This window comes from Alligator mississippiensis, chromosome 9 (assembly GCF_030867095.1).
Source record: "Alligator mississippiensis isolate rAllMis1 chromosome 9, rAllMis1, whole genome shotgun sequence".
In the NCBI taxonomy this organism is placed as follows: domain Eukaryota; kingdom Metazoa; phylum Chordata; order Crocodylia; family Alligatoridae; genus Alligator; species Alligator mississippiensis.
In genome coordinates, this window is record NC_081832.1 from 63,560,183 (window position 1) to 63,581,576 (window position 21,394).

Genomic DNA, 21,394 nt, shown 5'->3' on the forward strand with positions numbered 1-21,394 from the left:
GAAGCACATGCACACAAGTAAGAGAAGTGAAGGCATGGGAGAAGCTGGTTTGTCAGGGTTGTTTCAGGGCCCGATTCAGATGGTGGAAGCCCTTGGGAATAAGAGGGCAGATCTGAATCACTTGAAAGTAAGGGTAAGAGCAGACTTTGCATCTGCATTTGCATTTGGACAAGTTGAGCCTGTGTTTGTCCCAGAACAGAAAAGTCCTGGGATTGGTATGTATACACATTGTCCTCCCAAGCAGGGTTTAGTGAGTGACTGAATGCAATACCATTTTTCTGCCATTGATACAACAATGTGATCCTGTGACAAACTGTTAGCCCTTCTTATCCCGCAAACCTTTCTAGGATTTGTTCCAGGATGATGGACATGGACATCTGAACGAATGCAGTTTGTTCCAGGATAAAATGTTTTTTGCTTGAAATATATGTAATGTCTGTTTGTAGCCTAAGGTTTGGGAAAAGAATACAGGTTCAATTGTCAGATTGTATCCTTAAATGTGGGATTCAAAGCTTTTACAGCAAGAGAAATAGGTAGTCTTTGTCTCCCCAAGTATTGCTGTATAATGTGAGACAGAGCTAGCTTGCTCCTGGAGCACATTGTCATGCTGACCACCAGTCTTCATTTCTGTTATCTTTACTTCCCGCCACCTACTAAATGACTTGCCAAGCAAAAGAAAGTGTTCATGCTCCACTGAAGGGAATTGCCATGGACCAAAAACTAGTGGCTGTAGTTCCCTGTAATGGCCGAACAGCTCTGATTTAAAGTTTGCAAGAAACAACTTATCTAGTATTTTATCTAGGATACTAGGAAAATGCTTAAGCACATACATAACTTGGACCGTGTTGATTGTCATTCAAACCAGTTAAATCACTCATGTGTTTAAATGTTCTGCTGAATTGAGGCCAAAGCAGTCATCCTTTTACAGGAATAATCCTCTACATAAATAATAAAAATCAGTCAAACCCACTTACTTTCAATGCAGAGTATAAGAACAAATCAAAGGATGGCTGATTTGTGTGCCCTGTCTCTGGTAATGTCTTCTAGAAACTTTTTTCATTGAAAAACCTACAAGTAAAATTCTTAGGTATATGGAAAAGGCTCCACAAGTGCAGGATTTAGTTGAAAAATGTTCTAATTTATGTCTCTCATTGAGGCTAATGTGCTGTTTTCCAACCTAGGCTTCACACTAAAAGGATTACCTGTCTATCTCTCTAACAGGCATTTCTAAAGCAACCATATTCACTGTATTATAGCTTTTTAAAATAAAAGTTGAACATGATCTTTAGTTTTTCATGAACTAACCCCACTAAACTATTTAAATGCCTTCAAAATAGGATTCCTGTCTTGAGGCAGATCTTCACTGACAGTCAAATAATTGAGAGGGGCTCCTTGTTGTTTCTTTTTACTTCGAACTATCATTTTGTTTCCCATGCCACCTCAGTATTTGCTAATCCACCTGGAAATGTTTAGTTAAATCGCTATTCATTTGGACTAAATGAGCAGAAAATTCATCCTTTGATTCTTGAATGTAGTTGAAAATTTCTGTCACAGGATTTGTTTTTTGCAAGAAGTTGTCACTATATCAGACAAAAAATATTTTGAAATAGCTGTATGTTGGATGACAGGATTCATTAATCAGTCAGTGTGTATGTCTTCCCCATACTTCCAGCAAAAGCTGCTAATACATAAAGAGAAATAAGATCTTAAGAAAATACAGCTGGAAGGGACCTTGCAAGGTCATCTAGTCCAGCTCCCTGCTGAAGGAAGGACCGTCCCAGCCAAGTGTTTGTCCAGCCTTCTCTTCCAAACTGCCAAAAAGTGGGATGACAGAGAAAAAATTGCTTGTCCTGTACCTATTGCCAATGTATCAGAGATTTTTTGTATGTGTTATTTAGAAATAAAGCTTGGAGTAAGAACATCTCAGTTTGTTATAATACACCTCCCAGTCTGAATATAAGCACTTAGGGTTGTGTTGTATTGTGTAGCCTGCTGGCAGGCTGTCTATTAATTTTGGAATGTTTCAATACATACTCTGTATTTTATTAATAAAGCTCATTTCAGATTTGCCTGAATCACTTTACCTATGTTCATGTTAACTTTTCTTGGTGTGTAGCCTTTTGGTAATGTCAATGTATATTTTTAAATTTAGAACGACTCCTGCTGTAGTCTTCTGGCAATGGATTAACCAGTCCTTCAACGCCATTGTAAATTATACCAACCGAAGCGGGGATGCCCCGATTACTGTCAGGTCAGACACTAAATCAAATAGTTCTAGCAGCTTTGTAAGTAATAATCCTACTAGAGTGATTTGAGATTTAGAATTGGTTTACCGCTTTAAAAATAAAAGTAATAGCATTGTTTATCTGAACATCAATGTGTTCACTAATCTTTAATGGAAATCTTTATTGCACTATTTAGTGAGGCTTGGAAAAGCCAAGTTACCTTGTTACTAGGTCAGCAGCTTTGAATTTCATTAAGGAGAGCCATCTGGAAATTCAAGGTAGAACCTGATCTTTCCCAACCTCCGTGTGGAGGGGTGACCGTGCAAGTGCAAGGAAGACACGCTGAACGGGTTGAGAAGAAAAGGGGAATCTGATTCCATATGAATTAATTTGTGCTGCATAACCACCATAATACTCCTGCTGGTAGCACTATTGAAGCTTTTGAAGTATTTTATGCAGCTTGTTTCATATTGAAAATAACACTTAGGACAGTGTATCCTCAGACTTGCTTATATTTTGCCCACATCCCATTCCTCCTTTTAATGTTGAAGTAAGTGTTGTTTTCCCATTAATTTTTGAAGGGTATAGAGCAGATCCCTCTCAGTGTATTTGGTAGAAACTAAAGAGTTCTGTTTTTTGTTTTAGCCAGCTGGGAACAGCCTATGTTTCTGCCACCACAGGTGCTGTAGCAACAGCTCTAGGACTTAATGCACTAACCAAGGTATTGCTGCAGATTTTTTCTTACTTAGCTTCAACATTTAAAGCTTATCAATCCACCTGCAAAAACAGAGAATGAACCTCAGCCTGTTGGAAAATTTGGTTCCACACGTACCAAAATGTAAAGCATTTGGTCTACCATTTAAAAGTTTAAAAAAAGAGAGAAATCTTGCATATCATTTAGTGTACCCCTATTTTAATACTTTAAGTTGCTGTTGATTTCAGAATATCTGAAAACATCAAGGAAACTTCGACCAATACGTTTTTTGCTTTTATCAAAATTCTTGATTTTAAAGCATTAAGAAGTTTTCAACAATTCATTATTTTGCAATGTAGTACTTTTTTCAAAAGTGAAGCTTTTCAGGTTCTCTAAATACAAGGAACATCTAAATATAAAATCTAGAGAATGGGATATCTGAGTGTATTGGCTCTGTGCATGGGATTTTCCATGTTTTTCAAGGCTGAAAGGCTTATGCGTTGTTGCACTCTAGATGCTTAATATGTAAAGTTTCTAATCACTTCAGTAATTTGTACAGGTCCCTCTTTCTTCTTTTGTAATATATTTGTGTACTTAGCTTAGTTCCTTGGTAATGCCAGCATCTGATGAATGAGCTTAAAACACATTTTCAGTTATAATTACTCGGCAGAAATAACTCAGACAACAGAATTCCCATTGCAAATCTGTCCTGAACTGGCATTACAGAGTTAATGAACATGCTGTGGAATTAGACTGCAGTATGGTTTTATTATATTGATTTTGGGCTAAAAACTGTGTAGCTCTTTAAACAAATATATAATGATCATGAAAGAGGGTCCTTAACAAAAATAGCTGTCTTGCATGTTTTTGTTGAACTCTTGTTTTTTTTAGATAATGCACTATTGACTACATGTTCAAGAGAACCTATTTTAAGAGTAGATTCAGTCACTAGATTTTGTATAGTCAGTGCCCTTGGGTGAAAGGCAGCTAGAAATGATGCACAGTAACTATAACCTTGCCAGGGGGTGGGAATTTTTTTTTAAGTCTGTTCAGCTTTGTCCTTGCTATGCTGATAGCTATGTCAGGGGACTTGTATGTGAGGCAGGAGTGACATTATCTTCCAAGACTCTTTCCTTCTTCCTTCCTACTAATGTTCACTCTGATAGATACAGTGGTTGCTTAAAAGTTGTTTGTCAAATTTTTCCCCATTGCTCTAAATCTTTTTTAGCTACTTTTTTCATTTTAATACCTTTTTTAAAACCCTGAAAATCTTTCTCTCGCTTTCTCTTTTTTTGCAGCATGTCTCACCCCTCATAGGACGTTTTGTTCCTTTTGCTGCTGTAGCTGCTGCTAATTGCATCAATATACCATTAATGAGGCAAAGGTAAGAAAATAAAATGTGGCACATTGATTTAGAAGACTTATCTTCTGTTGCAGAGTTTATAAATGAATGAATTCATATAGCAGAATTTTTTAATGTGTAATATTTTTAAATGTTTAAGCTTACGTACAGCATTTTACACTGAGCTTCAAAGGACAATCTTATTTGTAATGTTTTGTCAGGCATAAAATAGGGTATCTTTATTCTCTTCAAATAAATATCCCATTAGCCCATCACTCTGAAAATCCAGAAATCGGAATTGACTCAGAGGATCCTTTAATCTCTCCGAATTGAATTGCAAACCTCTGAAGTGATTCGAAAAGATTCGGCAATTCAAACATAGCCACAACTTTAAATGTTTTTTCTACATACCTCAAGGTAGCGGGCAGCTCGTGAATGCTGCGATGCTGGGGCACACGGAGTGTGGGGGGCTTCCCAGCATACTCAGCAGCAGAGCCAGAAGTGCTTCCAGTCCACTTCTGGGTCTGCAGGGAAGCAGGGCCTCCCCATACCTCCCGGGCTCAGCAACTGGTGCCTCGTGGGTCTTGGGGGACACCTGGGGTCCGCCCATGGCTGATCGCCAAGCTGGGGGGGGGGGCCCGCAGGCCCCCCCCCCCCCCCCCGCGTGCTCCCCAGTGGACCCAGAAGTGGACTGGAAGTACTTCTGGTCCACTTCCAGATTTGCCGCCGAGCACGTGGAAGGCCCCCCGCATTCCTGTGACCATGAGCCATGCTGGCACCTCGAGGTATGTAGAAAAAACATTTAAAGCTGTCTGTGTCCAAATCACTGATTCTCTGAATCAGCATTGAATGTTCAGATTTGGCTGAATTGAATCTGGGACAGTGATCCAAATCAGCGAATTAAATCACTGTCTCTGATTTGGGCTGAATCCGAATCAAATAGGACCTGCTTCGCACACCCCCACCATTCACTCTACTAGGGAAGATGCAAAAGCCTTTTAGAAGGTGTTTCAGATCCTGCCAGAGTGACTTGGAAATAAAGATTCTGAATTATTTTTAATTATCCTAAATGATAAAGATGTTTGCTCTTTTTCTGAATCAAAACTCCATGTGATCTAGCAGAAAGTAGAAAATTAGAGGGACTAAAAAAGGTATGACGTCCTGTTCGGAATGCAGGCTGTGACCGAGTAAAAAGCTGTGCTCATAGGTGTCATTCCTAATGCACTTTAGTCCATGCCAGGGGTTCTCAACCCTTTTTAAGGAGTGTACCCCTTCTGGAGTGTACCCCCTTCCGGGGGGTGGGGGGAGCAGGTTTGCTGATGGCCAACTAGACATGAAGCTGGTGGCATGTGGTGACATCACAGAGTGGTTAATGGCAGGGAGCTCACATGTGGCAGCTGCCGCCGCCATTCACCACTCTGTGCCACCGCTGCGCGTCACTTCCCCACGCCATCACATGTACCCCCTGGGGCCCTCCCAACTACTCGCATGGGTATGCATACCCCTGGTTGACAACCCCTGGTCCATGTCATTCTCAAATGAAGGAAAAAAGAGGAAAGAACTGACTCTGTGCTCTGTGTGGGTACACATGTGCGTGTGTTTGTGTATGGCCTTGCCTCTGCACCGAGCCCAGCACATGCCCAGAATAGGCAGCACCTTAGTTGAACCTGGCTCACTCGACGTCTGTGTAGGTTGGACGCTTCAGTGGGGCTTTTCTGGTACTTCTTATCTAATAGCTGTTTCAGTCAGCTATTTGCACTAGAATGATTACCTTTCTGTCTCTAACAGGCATGTCTAAAGCAACCATATTCACAGTATTGTAGAGATCCACGCTAGCTTTTTCATTCAGTCAGCTATTAGATAAAAGCACCAGAAAAGCCCTGCTGTGAAGCGCCCAATCTACACAGACGTCGAGCGAGCCAAGTCCAGCTAAGGTGCTGAGTACGTTGCTTAGATGTTGAATAAGCCAGGTCCAACTCGCACACTGTCTCTTCCGATAAAATATGGTTTGGGGGTTTTTTTATGTCTGCCAATGTCCAGCGTATTAGCTTTAATTCCTAGCCCTGCCCTTGACAGCAAAAGTATGGGTCTGTTCAGAATAATGTCTTTTAAAAAAGCAACCTTTCTTTGCCTAATTTGCATCCTACACAATTAGAATATTGGCAGTTAAAACTAAGACTCTAAAACTGGAAAAACTCCATAAAAAGAAGACGACAGATCACTGATTGTAAGTTGTGGTTGCAATTAGCCTTTAATTATCTCCTTAGCATCTTTATTTCCCTCAACCTTCTAATGTTAGGTGCGGAAGATTGCAAAGCGAGTGTTTACTTTTAATAATGAGACAGTCATGTAAAGCTCATAAAATGGTAAGTTTTCTTATTTGGAAATAATTCTTAGAATTAGCAAAGTGAAAAGAGAAATGCAAGTCGATTCCAGAAATGGACAAAAATGGATGCCAGTAGCTGTTGCTAAACTGTTCTGTTTGTTGTTGTTCAACAGGGAACTTAAATATGGTATCCCAGTTACTGATGAAAATGGAAACAGATTGGGTGAATCTACCAAAGCTGCTCAGCAGGCCATTACTCAGGTGGTTATCTCAAGGATTCTCATGGCTGCGCCTGGCATGGGTTAGTAAATTTCCGTGAAATGGAATCATTGTCCTAAGCTTTTATAATTAAAAAGGTAGGAAAAATTCTTTATATTGAATTCTATATAAATGATTTTCTAATAGACCACACGCTCCTAAAACGGGAGACGGTGTTTTTTCCTTCTGCTCCGACACCCCAGAAGATAATACAAAGATACTATGTACTACACTTAAATCGAACAGAAAATCTGTTGGGATGCTTCTCTAGGGAGGGAATTAGAAAGGATAGTTCTGTTCAAATAAGAAAGAAAGAACTAACGATGTGTGCATTTAACCAGTGCCATGTTGTTGAGCTCTCCGCCAGGTTTTAAATGCGCGTGGAATTTCCCCTACTTTCAAATAATGATAAAGGTGTATGAGGCTAATAGTAGTGGGGTAGAGAGGGTGAAAGAGGGGTTCAATTGTGATAAAAAGCGGTGAAATCTTTACTACAGTCCTTCATTTCCTTTCAAATTTTAACAAGTACTTTTTGAAAATAGGGTTCTTTTTATTCAGAGCAGCTGCTTGAGCGGGTGATAGGCCACCTACTGAGGTTTCATGATTAAGACTACTGAAATTGGCATATTTATCCAAGGGACTGCAAAAAAAAATTTAAGCTCGTCCTCTGGTAATGAATGTTGGACTTCAGGCGGGCAGGCTAATAAATACCAAGAGTTGCATAGAGACCGCAGGGTATATCACTCTTGCTGCTGTTAGTGGCTCCCACTAACACATACTCTAAACTTACTGGAAGTGGGTTGCTCTTTCTGATCCAGAATGAGGGAATGAAAAGGATGCTACTACTTTGCAGCCTCTGCAAAATGAAAAAGGGAGCCCTTCAAGAGGGAAGAGAAGATGAGACAGCTCCAGAATGGGGAGACATGCTGTAGACTGAGTTGTCCACGAAAAATACTTGTACATATTATTAGAGACATTTAAATACTGAAACTACCATAACTAGGCTATATAAATAAGTGAACCTTCATGGTCTAAGAAGCAATAAAAGTGTATTCAAGCTTCTAACCTGGTTTTCTAAATGGCTGCAAAAATGTTGATAGCAAACAAAGTGTTTGCAAAGGTTTAATCAAGTATTGTGTTTTGTTTTTCTGCTTTCAGCCATTCCTCCCTTTATAATGAATGCTTTGGAAAAGAGAGCTTTTTTAAAAGTGAGTCTCAGTTTTCATTTATGTGCTAAAACATTGATTGTATTCATATTTAAAATATTAAATAAATGGAGAAAGAATGTGTTATATTTTTAATAAATCCCATGTTTTCATGTTCAGAAAATGCTGCTAAAATTGCTTAATCCCAAATACACACAGACACTAAAAACTAGGAAGCCTATGCCACTGTATTCCCTCACGTCAGGAACATTTTATTTCTAAATATTCATATAGAAGCATTTTGAAATATTTTTTGTAATGCAGTTATGTCAATTAAATCTATTAAATTATTTCAGTGGAAACACTGTTTGATTGCTCAAGCATTGGGCTTCCAGTTAAAAAGCTCTGTCTGACCTTGGGGAAGTCATTTATGCCCCATGAACATTTGAGAAATTCTTTCAAGATACTGAGCCCCCTAAATTGACACTGAAGACACTGGAAGTTGAGAGAACTAAGCCCTTCCCTCACGTGGCAATTAAGTATATGCTTAACTCTTAAACACATGCATAAAATCTATTAAAGTCAGTTGATCATAAGCATATACTTAAGTATTTTGATTGATCGTGACTGTAGTAATTAATATAAGCCTTGATGAGGTGTCCAGGAAAACCTACCCTGCCTTCTACCCTTACTTTCAGTTCCTGCATCTGTACAGCAGGAATAAGGCTGTTGCGCTGGCCTCAGGTTGGTGAAACGCTTCCAAAGCTTTCTCTGCTCAAAGGTTCTGTGATTATAATATTTTCACCTAACCAGTCCTTCACCTAAGGACTGCCTGAAAGCTTTGTGAAAGGAATGAAAGGATTACTTGCTACACCCTCAAGTTTAATACTGTGAGCCCTGCACATGTTGCCATCTGTTTTCCAATAACATTTATGCTATCTGTAGACCTCCTTTACCCTCTCAAACTGTGTATACCTCTCCAAATGCAATGAAAATGTTATGATTTTCTCTTTAAAGATACTTCCTATCAGAATGTGAAATTGTTCTGCTCTCACTTCAATAAGTCTATTCCATTTCTGTATTTACAGTTATTGTATTGTTGGGTTTTTTTAGGTTTGTTTTTTTTTTTTAAAGAAATATAGCATGCATAATTTCAAAGTTGTTCTTTTAGGCATTGGTCAACAGATAGAGCCACTACTTAGCTGCTGTGAAGTAGTATTTTAACAATTTGGTTTAAAAATTATCCTTTAAAATGCTGAGAGAACCAGCTGCTACAATGGCATTTTCATCAAGTGTATTTTTTGTATTTACACTAATAAAATACAAAGCCCTTTTCTAAAAAAATCCCTTAATTTAAATGCATTTTTAATCTGTGAATTTAAACATAAACTAAAATACATATGTTTAAAAAGAACAATGATGATATTTATGACTTGGGCTCCCATGTTACTATGCTGTGAATTATGCAGATTTCAGGTGAGGTACCAAAGTCATGGCTTTCTTTAGCGCTAAGGGTTGGTTTCATATTTACCCATTCAAGCTAATGACTGAATTTTGCATTGATAGCTGTGGAGAGATACAGTGGTCAGGCATAGCCAGGAGCATGAGAATGTTTGCCTGTTGTTAGGAGCAGTAAGGACATATAGGGCACTGACAGAAGTGATGTTTGGTCACTCTGAAAGTACTGTACAGGTATGCCTTGACAGAAGTGCACAGCTGCAGAGTGCTTTAAAAACGCTCGATCGTGCAGCAAATTAACCCTCATATAATGAGGGCTCAGACGAAGGTGCTCCCAAGTGGAGCAGCTTCATTAACTTCTGTTAGTCCCAGCGCACAAACAAGGCTGGGTTGATGCAGCCCAGCCCCACCCCCAGTGCTGTCTGCAGGATGGGAGGGGAAGAAGGGAGGGGGAGGAAGCTGCAGGCTGGGGTTTGCCTGGTCTCACTGGAAGGGAGCTTTAATCCACCTGCCCTCCCTTCAGCCCACAACTCCAGCCTGCAGATCCCTCTCCTTCCCTTCTCCCCCTGGGGAGGTGGGCCTAGGCAAGACAGGCCATAGACACAGCTCCTCCTGGATCAGCTCTAAAGTTGAGCTTGATCCCCCACCCCTGCTAACCCAACAGCAAACATCTGTTGGATTGCAGGTGGGGGGTCACTGTAACTCATGGTGCTTTCTGTGAAGCACTGTGAGTTACAGCGGGGACTGCACATCTGTCAGTGCCCAATATCTTCCTGACAATCCCTTGTAAAAGTGGTGTGGTGTGGTGTGGTGTGGTTTGGTTTGGTGTTTTAACTTTGGGTCAAGTTTTAGATGAAGTGTTTAGTTACCCCCAAGGAAGTCTTAAAATTCTATTTGTTTTATTTCTGTTTTTCTTAATCTTAGGATTTGTTAAATTTAGATTAGCAGTTGTATTTCAGCAATGAAAACTGTGTGTATTGGCATAACAACTATTTATGATCTTCCTTTTGTCCCCAAATTTAGAAAACTACATTTTTCCTGAGGGCAGCTTTTTTCGTTTAAAAAAAAATGTGCTTATAGCACTGCTAATACAGGGCACCTAGTTGTTGAATTCTGGAATTGAAATGTGTGTGGAAAATTTAAACTGAATGGCTGTCCTGCCTGAGAAGCGAAGCTCCAATGTATGCTAATTGCATTTTCCGTAGCTTAAATGAGTCATATTGATTGGCCTGCCTGTTCATTTTTGGACTTCCTTTTGACTATTAAGACTACATGAGGCATCATTACAAGCAGCTCATACAACAGTAACAAACTTGAAAAATTAATATTCAAAATACCACATATATTTCTCTCCTGAAATCAAAGGAGTTGCAAGTTCAGATTGCCAGGATAATTCTGTGCATTCATACCGTGGGGGAATGTCATGTCTGTCATATCCACCCAACTAGGAGATACATGAGATCTGTTGCGAGAACAGTGAAGGATGATTCCACGAGGGTCGGCATCAAACATCCTTTATTCGTTGTGCAGTATAATCAACATAAGGGTGTTGTGAATTTTTCAGATCAACACACATGAGATGTTTCTTCAGTGGCTACTCAGTGTTCTTTGGTACCATCATGGCTGTTTATGCTCTCCTGTTCCTTCCCCTCAGCTTCAGAGACTGTGAGTTCAGGTGAAACCTTGCTCTGCAGTTAGTCAGTGGTAACACTTGATAATAGAGTAGCTCTAAACCCATTAAGGAATGAGCTGCATTTTTAACAAGCAGCTTACGCATGTCCTCTTGAGGTTTCCAGAAGCACCATCCCACCTGCAGTTCTGAGACACCATCTACAAACTGCTTTACTAACCCATTTGTTTCACTCTGATTTGCGACCCACCAGCATTCCAGAAAACCATTCTTCTGCATCTGCCAAAGCTCATCACTGGCAGATAACCAGAAGGCCAGAAAATAAACTAGCAGTTGTCATTCAGCAGCCTGCATTTCTTTATATTCTGCCATAGAGCATCTTCTCTGTTCTATTTCATTGTTTTTTAACAATGTCAGGGGTATCTTATCTTATTTCCAGTTCAGTTTAAAAGACATGTGAACATTACTGTCTTGGAAAAGCATAGTCATTGGGTTCTTGCACATTGTTTTACATGAGAGCATTTTAATGCTAACAATACATTATGCTAGAGGAGCTCATAAGTAGTGCTAAGCATCACTAACATAAGCCTGCTTATTTTTTTGATAAACCTGATTATTCCTCCTTTTGAAAGCACTAAAGTATGTCCATATGTTTTTCCCTAAACTGAGTGAGTATAATTCATAATGAAGCAATGCAGTGGTTCCTGATCATCAGGATGTAAATTGTTTGTTTTCTTCATTTCTGTTGACTCGTATTTGGCTAGCTGGTTCTAAGAGCCAGGCCATTATATCAGCCACCCGTAGAAGGAGCAGTAAGACTATGGTTCTTCAAAAATGGAGGGTTTGCAGATTAATTTCAGCTGTGTTTAAACTCTTCTAGGGTCAGTGTTTGGAAGAAACAAACAACCTTTTTAAACTTCCTGTTATCTGATATTTTTTTTCAGACACTCTGATGTGCTTCACAAATCCATTTCATCCCGCAATCAAGATCACCGCCTGCACTCTGCTTTGTTCTGCATACCATTCCTGAGAGTCAAGTTGACTCCTCTCCCTTTTTTTTCTTTAACACACTATAACCATTTAATCATATTCTTAGTCTGCAACTTAAACAACTGCTCCCAACCCTTCCTTAACTAGAAAGAGCACCTGTTCTACAGTCTTGTTTTACTTAACTTTATTCTTAAATGACCAAGAGATGATGCATTCAGGGACCCTCTGTCTATCCCTTTATTGCTCAATGGAATTATGCACTGTTAGCAATCTGGAAGATTTAACAAAAGATGAAGCAGTTGTTACAATCCCACTGCTCTTTATTGCCTTTTCTTGCTCAACTTTAATTATCCTTTCTGCATCTTCTGTGTGTGCTACCTAACCATGATGTCATTAAGCCTAGCTCACACAATATCTGGAAATTAAAGTCAGAATTGCTGCCTTCCTGGGTCAAATGTGATAGAATTTTAGTTCATTACATCTTTTCATCCTCTTACACTTCTGTGGATTTTATTATCTCTTTGTACTGATGCACGTTTTGCTTGTGTTTAGTAAGTGTACATTCCTGCTGCGTAGGCATGTGGGGTTTGTTTTTGCCCTTCCCAGATACAGTTTCTAAAACTAAGCCATTTTAGCTTCATCTTCTCCTCCCCTAACGTTGAGGTTTTCGGACAACATTTTTGGAAAAGAAAGGCCGTAAGTTTTTATTTATTAGATATTTTAATAATGAAAGTTCCGTGAAATGAAGTTGTTCAACGTTAATCGTGCTATTGAACACACTTGTGTTTTCTAGTGTAATGTACCACTCAGATGAAGGTTAGATACTACCCTGCGTCAAGGTGATTAAAAGCCTTGCTCTGTCTTTTTGGGAAATAATGTTATGCCCTACTGAGGCGCTGCCTTTATACTGTAGGAATAGCTCAGCTCTCATTGTCTCTTGCTTGGAATCAGCCATCAGTTCTCCTACAGGCAGTCTTTTGGAGTGAGGAATTTGATTTGCATGCCCACAAACATAGGAGAGAGAATAATCTCACAATCGTCTGATCCTGTTTGTGAGCTGTGATTAGGCACACACACTACCATCTTTGAGGCCTTTTCTTATTCCCCCAGTGTTGTTTTCATCATTTCTTAACTTTCCCTATGTGGAAAAACAAGTCTTTTGCACAAATATTTCTGGGGCAAAAGTCCAATGAAAGCATTTGAGTGCAATGCCGAGACAGTGGGGCACCGCTGAGTCTGTTTTCCTTTGACATAGTTGCCTTTTTTGTTATCTATTTTTGCAGATAATTGATGAATTGGACAGTTCTCTTCTGCAGCCATTTTTGGACTTCAGATCATCTCCAACAGAGGGGAACGAATAGCTATGTTACTTCCTCTCTCTCAGTCCTGAGAGAGAGAGCTTGTTCTATTATTGTTTTCCTTCCCTTTGTCTGCTGCAATTAATTAGCACCGCCGCTGTCATACTTTCTTAAACATGGCCCTTATCCCCTAGCATTTCCATTTTCCCCCTTAAAACACTGACACTCAGTTCTGTCTTTTGTTCACCAGTTTCCCCCCCCAACCCGCACAGCTTTAGGAATGCTTCTCACAGAAACATCAACTTTATACTTATCCACTGCAGTGCATAATTGTGACTAATTAATGGTTTTGTTTTAAATCCACATACTGTTATGGTAGCAACTGTGCGTGTCATGCTTTTCTGGAGGGACTCATTTTATGGTAATGCCAGTGCCCATCACAGCAGAGTCTTCTTAAAATATGTTTCATTTCATTAGTGATTAACTCCAGCTAAATTTCTAACCAGTTTTTATTTCATCTTTTAAAACATAATCTAAGGATCTGCAAAAAGCCTCCTTTTTCCTTTTTTATCAGTACAATTGATAACTGCAAAAAAGTGCAACGTAACAAAATAACCATACCTCTCATGTTTATTTAGTTCCTGTTTATACACACGTATATGCACAATATTTATATTGCTTTACTAAAAAAAACAATTAAAAAAAATCAAGGTTTCTGTTTATTTTTCCTTTAATTTCAAGGGGAGTAAGGCTCTCTCAACTGTGCTGTACTTGTTTTATCTCTAGGAACTGATAGCTGAGAAACACATGCAATGTATGTGGTGAGGGAAGGTGATATGAACATAGCTTATATCTTTCGTTGGCATTCCCATGACTTTCGGGTGACAGCTGCTGCAGGCCAAGAAAGTCCTCAGGTATAAGTTAGAATAGCATAATAGTCCCCAAGAGACTGAAGCTATAGCCAAGCATCAACACAGCATAATGCTGTCTTAGCCAAATTCCTTATGCTGGAGAAGTGGGATGTACCATCAGAGTCTACTCTTGTTCAGTGCTAATGTAGGGTTTCAGTTGCAGTGGGGGAAACCTCCCAGACCAGACTCTGGCTTTGTAGCCACAGTGTGCTGGCATAAAGCAGCCTTACCTAGGAGCTAGTCCCTAGACTCAAGTTAGGATCAAGTTATGAATAAAATAAGTGGTCAGTCATCTGGGAATCTAGTTCTCAGTAGACTAATGCACACTGATATTAGCGGGAGGCACTCCACTTATACCAAAGAGCTTTGGAGCAGGTTCTCAGATCAGCGATATTTGAGATCAGGGTCAAAGTAAGTTAGTGCAGGTCAGGTATCTGCAGAGTTTGCATGTGTCTGCACTGTGCCTAGATTTTAACTGCTGTCAGTCTGCTTCTTATAGTATAAGAAACATCCAAAAACCTGGAGGGGAAAAAGGCAACATACTCACTTTGTAATATTTATTTTTAACACAGCGATTCCCCTGGATGAGTGCCCCCATTCAAGTTGGATTAGTTGGATTCTGGTGAGTTCCTTTAGATTTCTTGTCTGCTGCTATTTTTGAGAGGCATCTGCTATCTTTAAGAGTTGGCTAGAGTTCCCTTGAAAGTTTGGTGTATCTGGATTTAGGCGGGAAAGCCAACAAACAACTAAAGTGACTCATTTCTTCTGTGAAATGTCAGCAAAACTGTATTATTTACATCTTCTCATTTTGTTTAGTACTACCTGTTGAAACAAAAAAAGGTCTTGTTTCCATGGTTTTCCTATGACAGCTATTGGTGATAGTATTATTAAACCAAGTCAGCAAAGAAAAGAGTTCTGTCTTGCAGCTGATTCAGAAATGAGATTTTGATGACTGCGGGCACTTGTATATGGGACGGGGGTTTAATCCCCATGGTTTTGTTCTGTGCCCCCTAAATTGAAAGGGTGAGGCATAGAATAAAACCCTGAGGACTAAACTGTTTCAATTTTTCCCATCATGTAGCGGTGAGGGGCCCAATCCTTTTGTTTGTTTGTTTGTTTGTTTGTTTGTTTGTTTTTTGGTTTTTGGCAGAGCCTGCCTGCCTCTCCCGCAGCCAGGGGTGAGCTGGTGGTGGGCCGAGCAACTCCTGAGCTTCAGGGGACCCCGGTCCTTCCCTCTGCAGCAACAACGCCCCCAGGGCCTCCCAGGTAGTGTGCTATTGGACTGGATGCTGCCCCAGCTCAGAGGCAGCACCCGGCCCGATCTAACTCTACCCTGAGCCTGCCTAGGGAGCAGCACGCCTGCTGGAAGCCCATCGAGAACTTAGGGAAGAGTTGGATCACACTGGATGCTGCCTCTGAGCTGGGGCAGGATCCGGCCCGCTAGCACCCCACCCAGATGGCCCTGGGGGGCACCACCACCACAGACAGAAGACCGGGGGCCCCTGTAGTTCAGCCTGCCAGCAGCTTGACCCCCAGCTGCAGGAGAGGCAAGCTCCACCAAAAAAGGATCAGGCCCCTCGCTGCTCCTAAGGCCAGCAGATCACCTGGGGCCGCCTGGCAATGGGCTGCCCTGCCCCTGGGGCAGAGCAGGGAGGTGGCAGGAAGGTAGCTGGGTGTGCTGGCAACCGGAGAAGGCGGCAAGAATGGTGCACAGGGTGCTGGAAGCCTGGGTGGGTTCAAGGAAGCTAGCAGCCTTCCCAGGCAGCCCTACACCCCATGCACCATCCTCACCACCTTCTGCAGTCATCAGCACAGCCAGCCACCCTCCTGCTGCCTTCTCGCGCTGCCCCAGTTTCAAGCCAGCCCATTCTTGGGCTGCGCCAGGCATCTTGCCAACTGCAGGAGCCTGCTGAAGGCAGAAATGGTGAGGGCCCCAATCTTTTTTTTTTTTTTTTTTTTTTTTTTCTGTGGAGCCTGCCCACCTCTCCCGCGACTGGGGGGCGAGCTGACAGCTGCACCGTTGCAACTTGCAATGTTGCAAACTAAGCTACATCCAGATGTAGTTATGTTTGCAACAATGCAAACTCCATCTAAAACCCCCAGTAGTGGTGCACATTAAGCCATACAAATAACATTTTCATCACGGGTACATTGTGATGATTGTCATGTACAAGCTCCCTGCCTGTGCAAGGGATAATGTTGAATCTCAACCTGTAATGTGATGCCTTTCTTCAACCTGCATTAAAATCAGCAGATTTCACAAAGCCTAGCCCCTTATGTTGTGACATTCAAAGTGAATTAAATGCCACCAAATTGAAATACTCCACATGTTTAAGTGGCGGAGTGATGCATCTCTTTGCAGTCTTCAAAGAGAAAGAGATAAGGGGCCTGGCAGTGGAGGATGGACTTCATTCATTCTTGCTCTATCATGCATGAAAAGTAATGAGAATGAAGTGGCTACTTTCCTAAGAGCGCACTGCTCTTGTTTGTTCAGAATTTTGCTTTTTGATTTTAAACTAATACCTGTATCTCATTTTTGTTTTATTGTAGTTTGGTGTTTGCTACGCCTCTGTGCTGTGCTTTGTTCCCTCAGAAAAGGTACACATGGCTTTTTTATTGTTACTTGAACGGTGAGATCCAGATGCACACAGAATGCTTCGAAGAAACAAGGAAAGAAATGGTCGTTGCTATTCAAAATCATAGCTTAAATTTTGATATGATAAGTGTTGGTTCCAAAATACAGGCACAACGGGGGGAAAATGGTTACCAAAGATGCACAGTAAGGAAGAAGTACAACTTAAAGGGGAATAATAAAACTGTAAGCAAATAGAATTGTTAACCCCTGACAGATAGAGCGTCAGAAATTAGTCTTATTTTTTAGATGAGATTTGAACAAGATGGCTTGAGAACCAGGTTTGAAAGGCGTTCCTGTCCCTAGGAACTTCTTGGAAGGAGGTAAAGAAAGCTTTAAGGTTGGCATCATTGATGGAAGAGAGAGGATGGGATAAGTGAAAAAGAAAGATGAGTAGAGATACAGATTGGAGCTGAGCAATATAGGGTCTTGAATGCCAGGACAAGAAGTATAGACTTGCTAATGCCTGGGGTCGGTGAAAGGACTTAGAGTTCCATTTTTATGCATTATGGTGGTGGTTGAATTTTGAGATCCTATTCACTTTCACTTGGGAATTCTCACTGAATTATAAACATCAATTTAACTGTAGTCGGTCTGTAGTTTGGCCAATAGGATTTTAACTAAGAGAGTTTTGCATCTATTTTAATATATTTTCACTTGTATTTAATAGTTCAGAAACGGACTTAAAACTAACATTCATGTCCCTGAGATCATAAAGAAACATGGGCAGGTTGCATTTAAAGGTTAGCTGTAATGCAATTAGTTTTGTCATCTTTGTGTTAAAACTTCAGTTGTTTTACATTTTGCTTTTATCATTCATTGGAATCAGAAGTGCTGCATCAAGTAAGCAATGAATTAATTACTGAAATTGGAGCTTAAGGGTTTGTTTAAGAGTTAGAGAACAGATTCACTAGCTTTTGACTTCTGAAACCCAGAAGGCTTATTCATCTCTTGCTTAATGCTTACACTACTGTAATTCTCATCACCCCAGCAATACAGTTTAGATACTGTTTTCCTGCTAGAAAAAAATAGATTTTTAGAAATGTAGAGCAAAAAACATTGCAGAGCTACATTGAGTTGGATAGAGAAAGTAGTCGGTTCTTGGTTCAGATTAGTGCTTGTAGAATTTCACCCCAACGTATTGAATTGATTTGCTAATTTTATGGGTAATTTTTGTTAATGTATTTGAATCATTGCAGCTCTGTATGACTTGTCAGCTGAATTCACTTCACTCGTGAGAGAGAAATGTTACACGTGTAAAAGAATTCTTGGATTCAACAGGGTAGAATAACACACTTGTTAACATCTTTTCAAGGGTGCAGTTTGTATGTACAAGCCCATTGGATCATAACCACTCGAGTTGAAGTTCAGTAGAACAGTAAAGCAGCCATTTCTTGCATCCGGAGAACAATTTATTACCAGTCAAATTAGGCTAATTGCTATGGGTCTCAGAATCTGAATTCTCCCTGTAGGACAGGAAAAAATCTGAAGCCTCCTTTGCTTATCCACAAGCCTTGATCAGATGCATCATTATCCATATTTTTGATCCAACCGTTCATTAAAGTGTAATCTTTTTACTATTTTTTTTTCTCTTGCCTAGTTCCATGTCTGTAACACGCTTGGAGCCAGAACTGAAAGCCAAGATCCAGGAGATCAGTCCTGATTTAGGACGCGTGTATTTTAATAAAGGATTATAATTCAAGGATGGTGGAAATATTTTGTGAACTTTTTTTTTAATTGTGTGCCAGCATTATTGAAAAGAGCTCAATTTTGATCTGTCCTTTTGTTAAATGATTTTGAACATCTGCATTATTTTATAATATATATGTAAAAAAACTTTCCTTCTCATGTTTTCTTAAATCTCAAAAACTCATTTTGTTATTTCATTGCCCACTTTGAGTCTTGAATGAAACTTTAACCGCACATATCCAAAATGTTTACATTGAGCTCTCAAGCAGCTAAAAGAAAAAAAATCAAGCACACAAAGGGTACATCTATACATGCAGTTAGTGAGAAGCAGTAAACTCTGGTGCATACCAGAGTTTGTTGCTCCAAGGCACTGAGTCTACACGTGAACCCAGGACCACACCATGTTGAGCCAGGTCGGAGCAGCCCTGACTGGCTGGGGGGTGAGCCTGTCAGCCCAAGGCTGCTCCAACCCAGCTCAGCATGCTGCAGAGGGGCTGGTTGGGGCACGAGGGTACTTCAGTGCAGGGCTAACTGGGAGGCAGCCCCTGCACTGAAGCACCCTTGTGCTCCAGCCGGTCCCATCAGCATCTGCGCGTGTGTTGCTGCACACTTAAGAACACCACTGCAGATAGTACTTGAAAATCCTATGGTGGTGTTTATTAGCTTACTGTGACCTAATAGGGCTGCATGTGCAGACGTTGAGTGCAGAGGTAATTGGGCTGTTTACAGTTTACCACTGTAAACATCTCATGTAGATGCACCCAAAGAAAATCAGATTTTCTTGTCTTAAATGTATTGCCTGTTCTCCCTCCACTTGGGACAAAAGTCCCTTTTTACGTGTTATTGATCCTGCAGTTCCAGCAGTGACTGCAGATCTGCTTCTCCAGGCCCTTCTTGTCCTATATCATCCTAGAAGGAATAACCCCAAAGAACAGTTGGTGACCATGCCCTCTTTACCTTCAGGTTTTGACTTCAGCAGAAATAGCAGCACTGGATAGTTTGGGGTTTTTTTTCCTTTCCTCGTTTTTCTTTCTTAAAATCTATAGACTCCGTGAAAAGTTCCTGCGTTTCCATTTTAACTACATTCAACATATGCTGCCCTGTTGTGTTCAGCCTATTCAAAGTGCTCTCATTTCTAACAGAATATTGTTGCAACGGTACAGTGTGTTTCTCCGTTTCATGTGAGGGTCATGTGTTCGACCTCTGTGTTTCTTGAAGAGCACAGAGAAAGCATATCATATACTTCTGTTTTAATCCGTTACTGTACAAAATATACCCAAACACTTTTTCTGAGTACATTCCATCATATTATTAACATTGCCGGTATACACCCCGTTGTGATTATACAATGCTCATCTATATTTAATGTACAGTATACCTAATATAACTCTAGAGAGCTTACACTTCAAGGGTCAAATTCTTTTGATGTATATTGGAGCAAGTTTTCTGAAGCTGTGCCATTTTGCATTAGCAAAGAAATTGGCCCAACACTTGTAGATGTTCAAAGTAATATACAAAACAATGGTGTTTTACTGACAGTATGTTGTTGTTATGCAGAGACTATATAGCATAGGTAATGTCTGAAAGTTTAGAGAACAATAGTGGCAGTTTTTGCTTGACTGTGATCAGAGTGAATTTTCTCATAAAGCAGCGATTTGCTTGATGGTTGTTATGTTTATCTTTGATCTGAAAGGATTAACAGATCTGAAGCTTTAGTCTCCTTGAATGCCACTGAGCCTTACCTGTATTTCTTCCATAATTACAAAACCTCACTTTTTTTGTCTTAACCTTTCTAGTCGGACTGAGCTGGTTTCCCCAGTGAATTCTGACCTTGGGTTCCTTTATTGCAATAAATATTTCTGAGAGAAAAAAAACGGAAGACAAAACTACAATTCCATACATGGTTGTCGAAGAGCTAGGAAGGAATTTATTTAATGATTACCATCTCCTATTTAAAGGAGCTTGTCTAGTTTTTAAATGTGCCATTTCTCCAGTTGTTGTTTTTTTAACTCTTGCAATCAAATATTTTATGTGAACTCACTTTTTTTTTTCCAAAATGCTGATATTTGCAAATTAATCATTGCTCTATATGAAAGATATAGCCTAGTTTAAAAAGAATTGATAGCTTTCCATTAAAAGTGATTCTTCAGTGACCAAAGTATAGCTCTGAGGACAAAAATATACCATGAGTATATATTTTTTTTTATTTCCTTTTTTGAAGCTTCAGTCTATTAATGCTTTTCTACAGAAATAACTGTACAGTTTCATTGTATTAAGCAGAACAAAATAGTATAAAGATCAGGCAATTTATCCTGGTCTTAGAAATAGAATGTTTTTAAAAACTATTTCCAAGTAAAGTGCAATAAACTTTCTGAAAACTGGTAAAACAGAATAACTAATATTTCCAGTTGGGGAATATAATTTTAAATGATGAGGTGACTGACTGTTTTTAATTTAAGTATTAGCTTAATGTCTTGCCAGTGTTGACAGAGTTAATGTCATGTTTAAACTGAACTGGATGAACTATCAAATAAACTCAGATTGAAATGAATGCTTCTCTCTCATTTTGGTGTTCTCCAGATATAGATTACATTGTATTTTTTGGTGTGTTTGAGAGTATTTCCTCATGCTTTGCACTTCAGTGGGTTTGAGTACTGATGTCTGAAGATACCTACTAAAGCAATCAGTATTTTTCTTTTTGGGGACTCTTAATGCATGGGCTGCCATAAACAGCTTTTATACAGCTGCACTAACATACAGAGGTGGGTACAACTAATTTATGCTTCTACAAAAAAA

At 40.0% G+C, this 21,394-nt stretch overlaps 1 protein-coding gene across 5 annotated transcripts in view; it reads left to right on the forward strand.

Annotated features, from left to right (window-relative positions):
- Nucleotides 1–21,149, forward strand: part of SFXN1 (sideroflexin 1) — a 42,585-nt gene extending 21,436 nt beyond the window's left edge. For 2 of the 5 annotated variants that reach the window (XM_019478451.2, XM_019478452.2), the window contains exons 4-11: nt 2,153–2,251; nt 2,871–2,946; nt 4,218–4,303; nt 6,761–6,888; nt 8,004–8,053; nt 14,850–14,899; nt 16,828–16,875; nt 18,510–21,149. In XM_019478451.2, coding sequence (XP_019333996.1) covers nt 2,153–2,251; nt 2,871–2,946; nt 4,218–4,303; nt 6,761–6,888; nt 8,004–8,053; nt 14,850–14,899; nt 16,828–16,875; nt 18,510–18,606 — 634 coding nt within the window. In that variant the 3' untranslated portion in view covers nt 18,607–21,149. Of the gene's footprint in view, nt 1–2,152; nt 2,252–2,870; nt 2,947–4,217; nt 4,304–6,760; nt 6,944–8,003; nt 8,054–11,012; nt 11,114–13,351; nt 14,281–14,849; nt 14,900–16,827; nt 16,876–18,509 lie in introns of those variants that run through there. The other 3 variants (XR_009464399.1, XM_059733520.1, XR_009464400.1) reach the window with 3 other exon arrangements.
- Nucleotides 21,150–21,394: the final 245 nt, after the last annotated feature.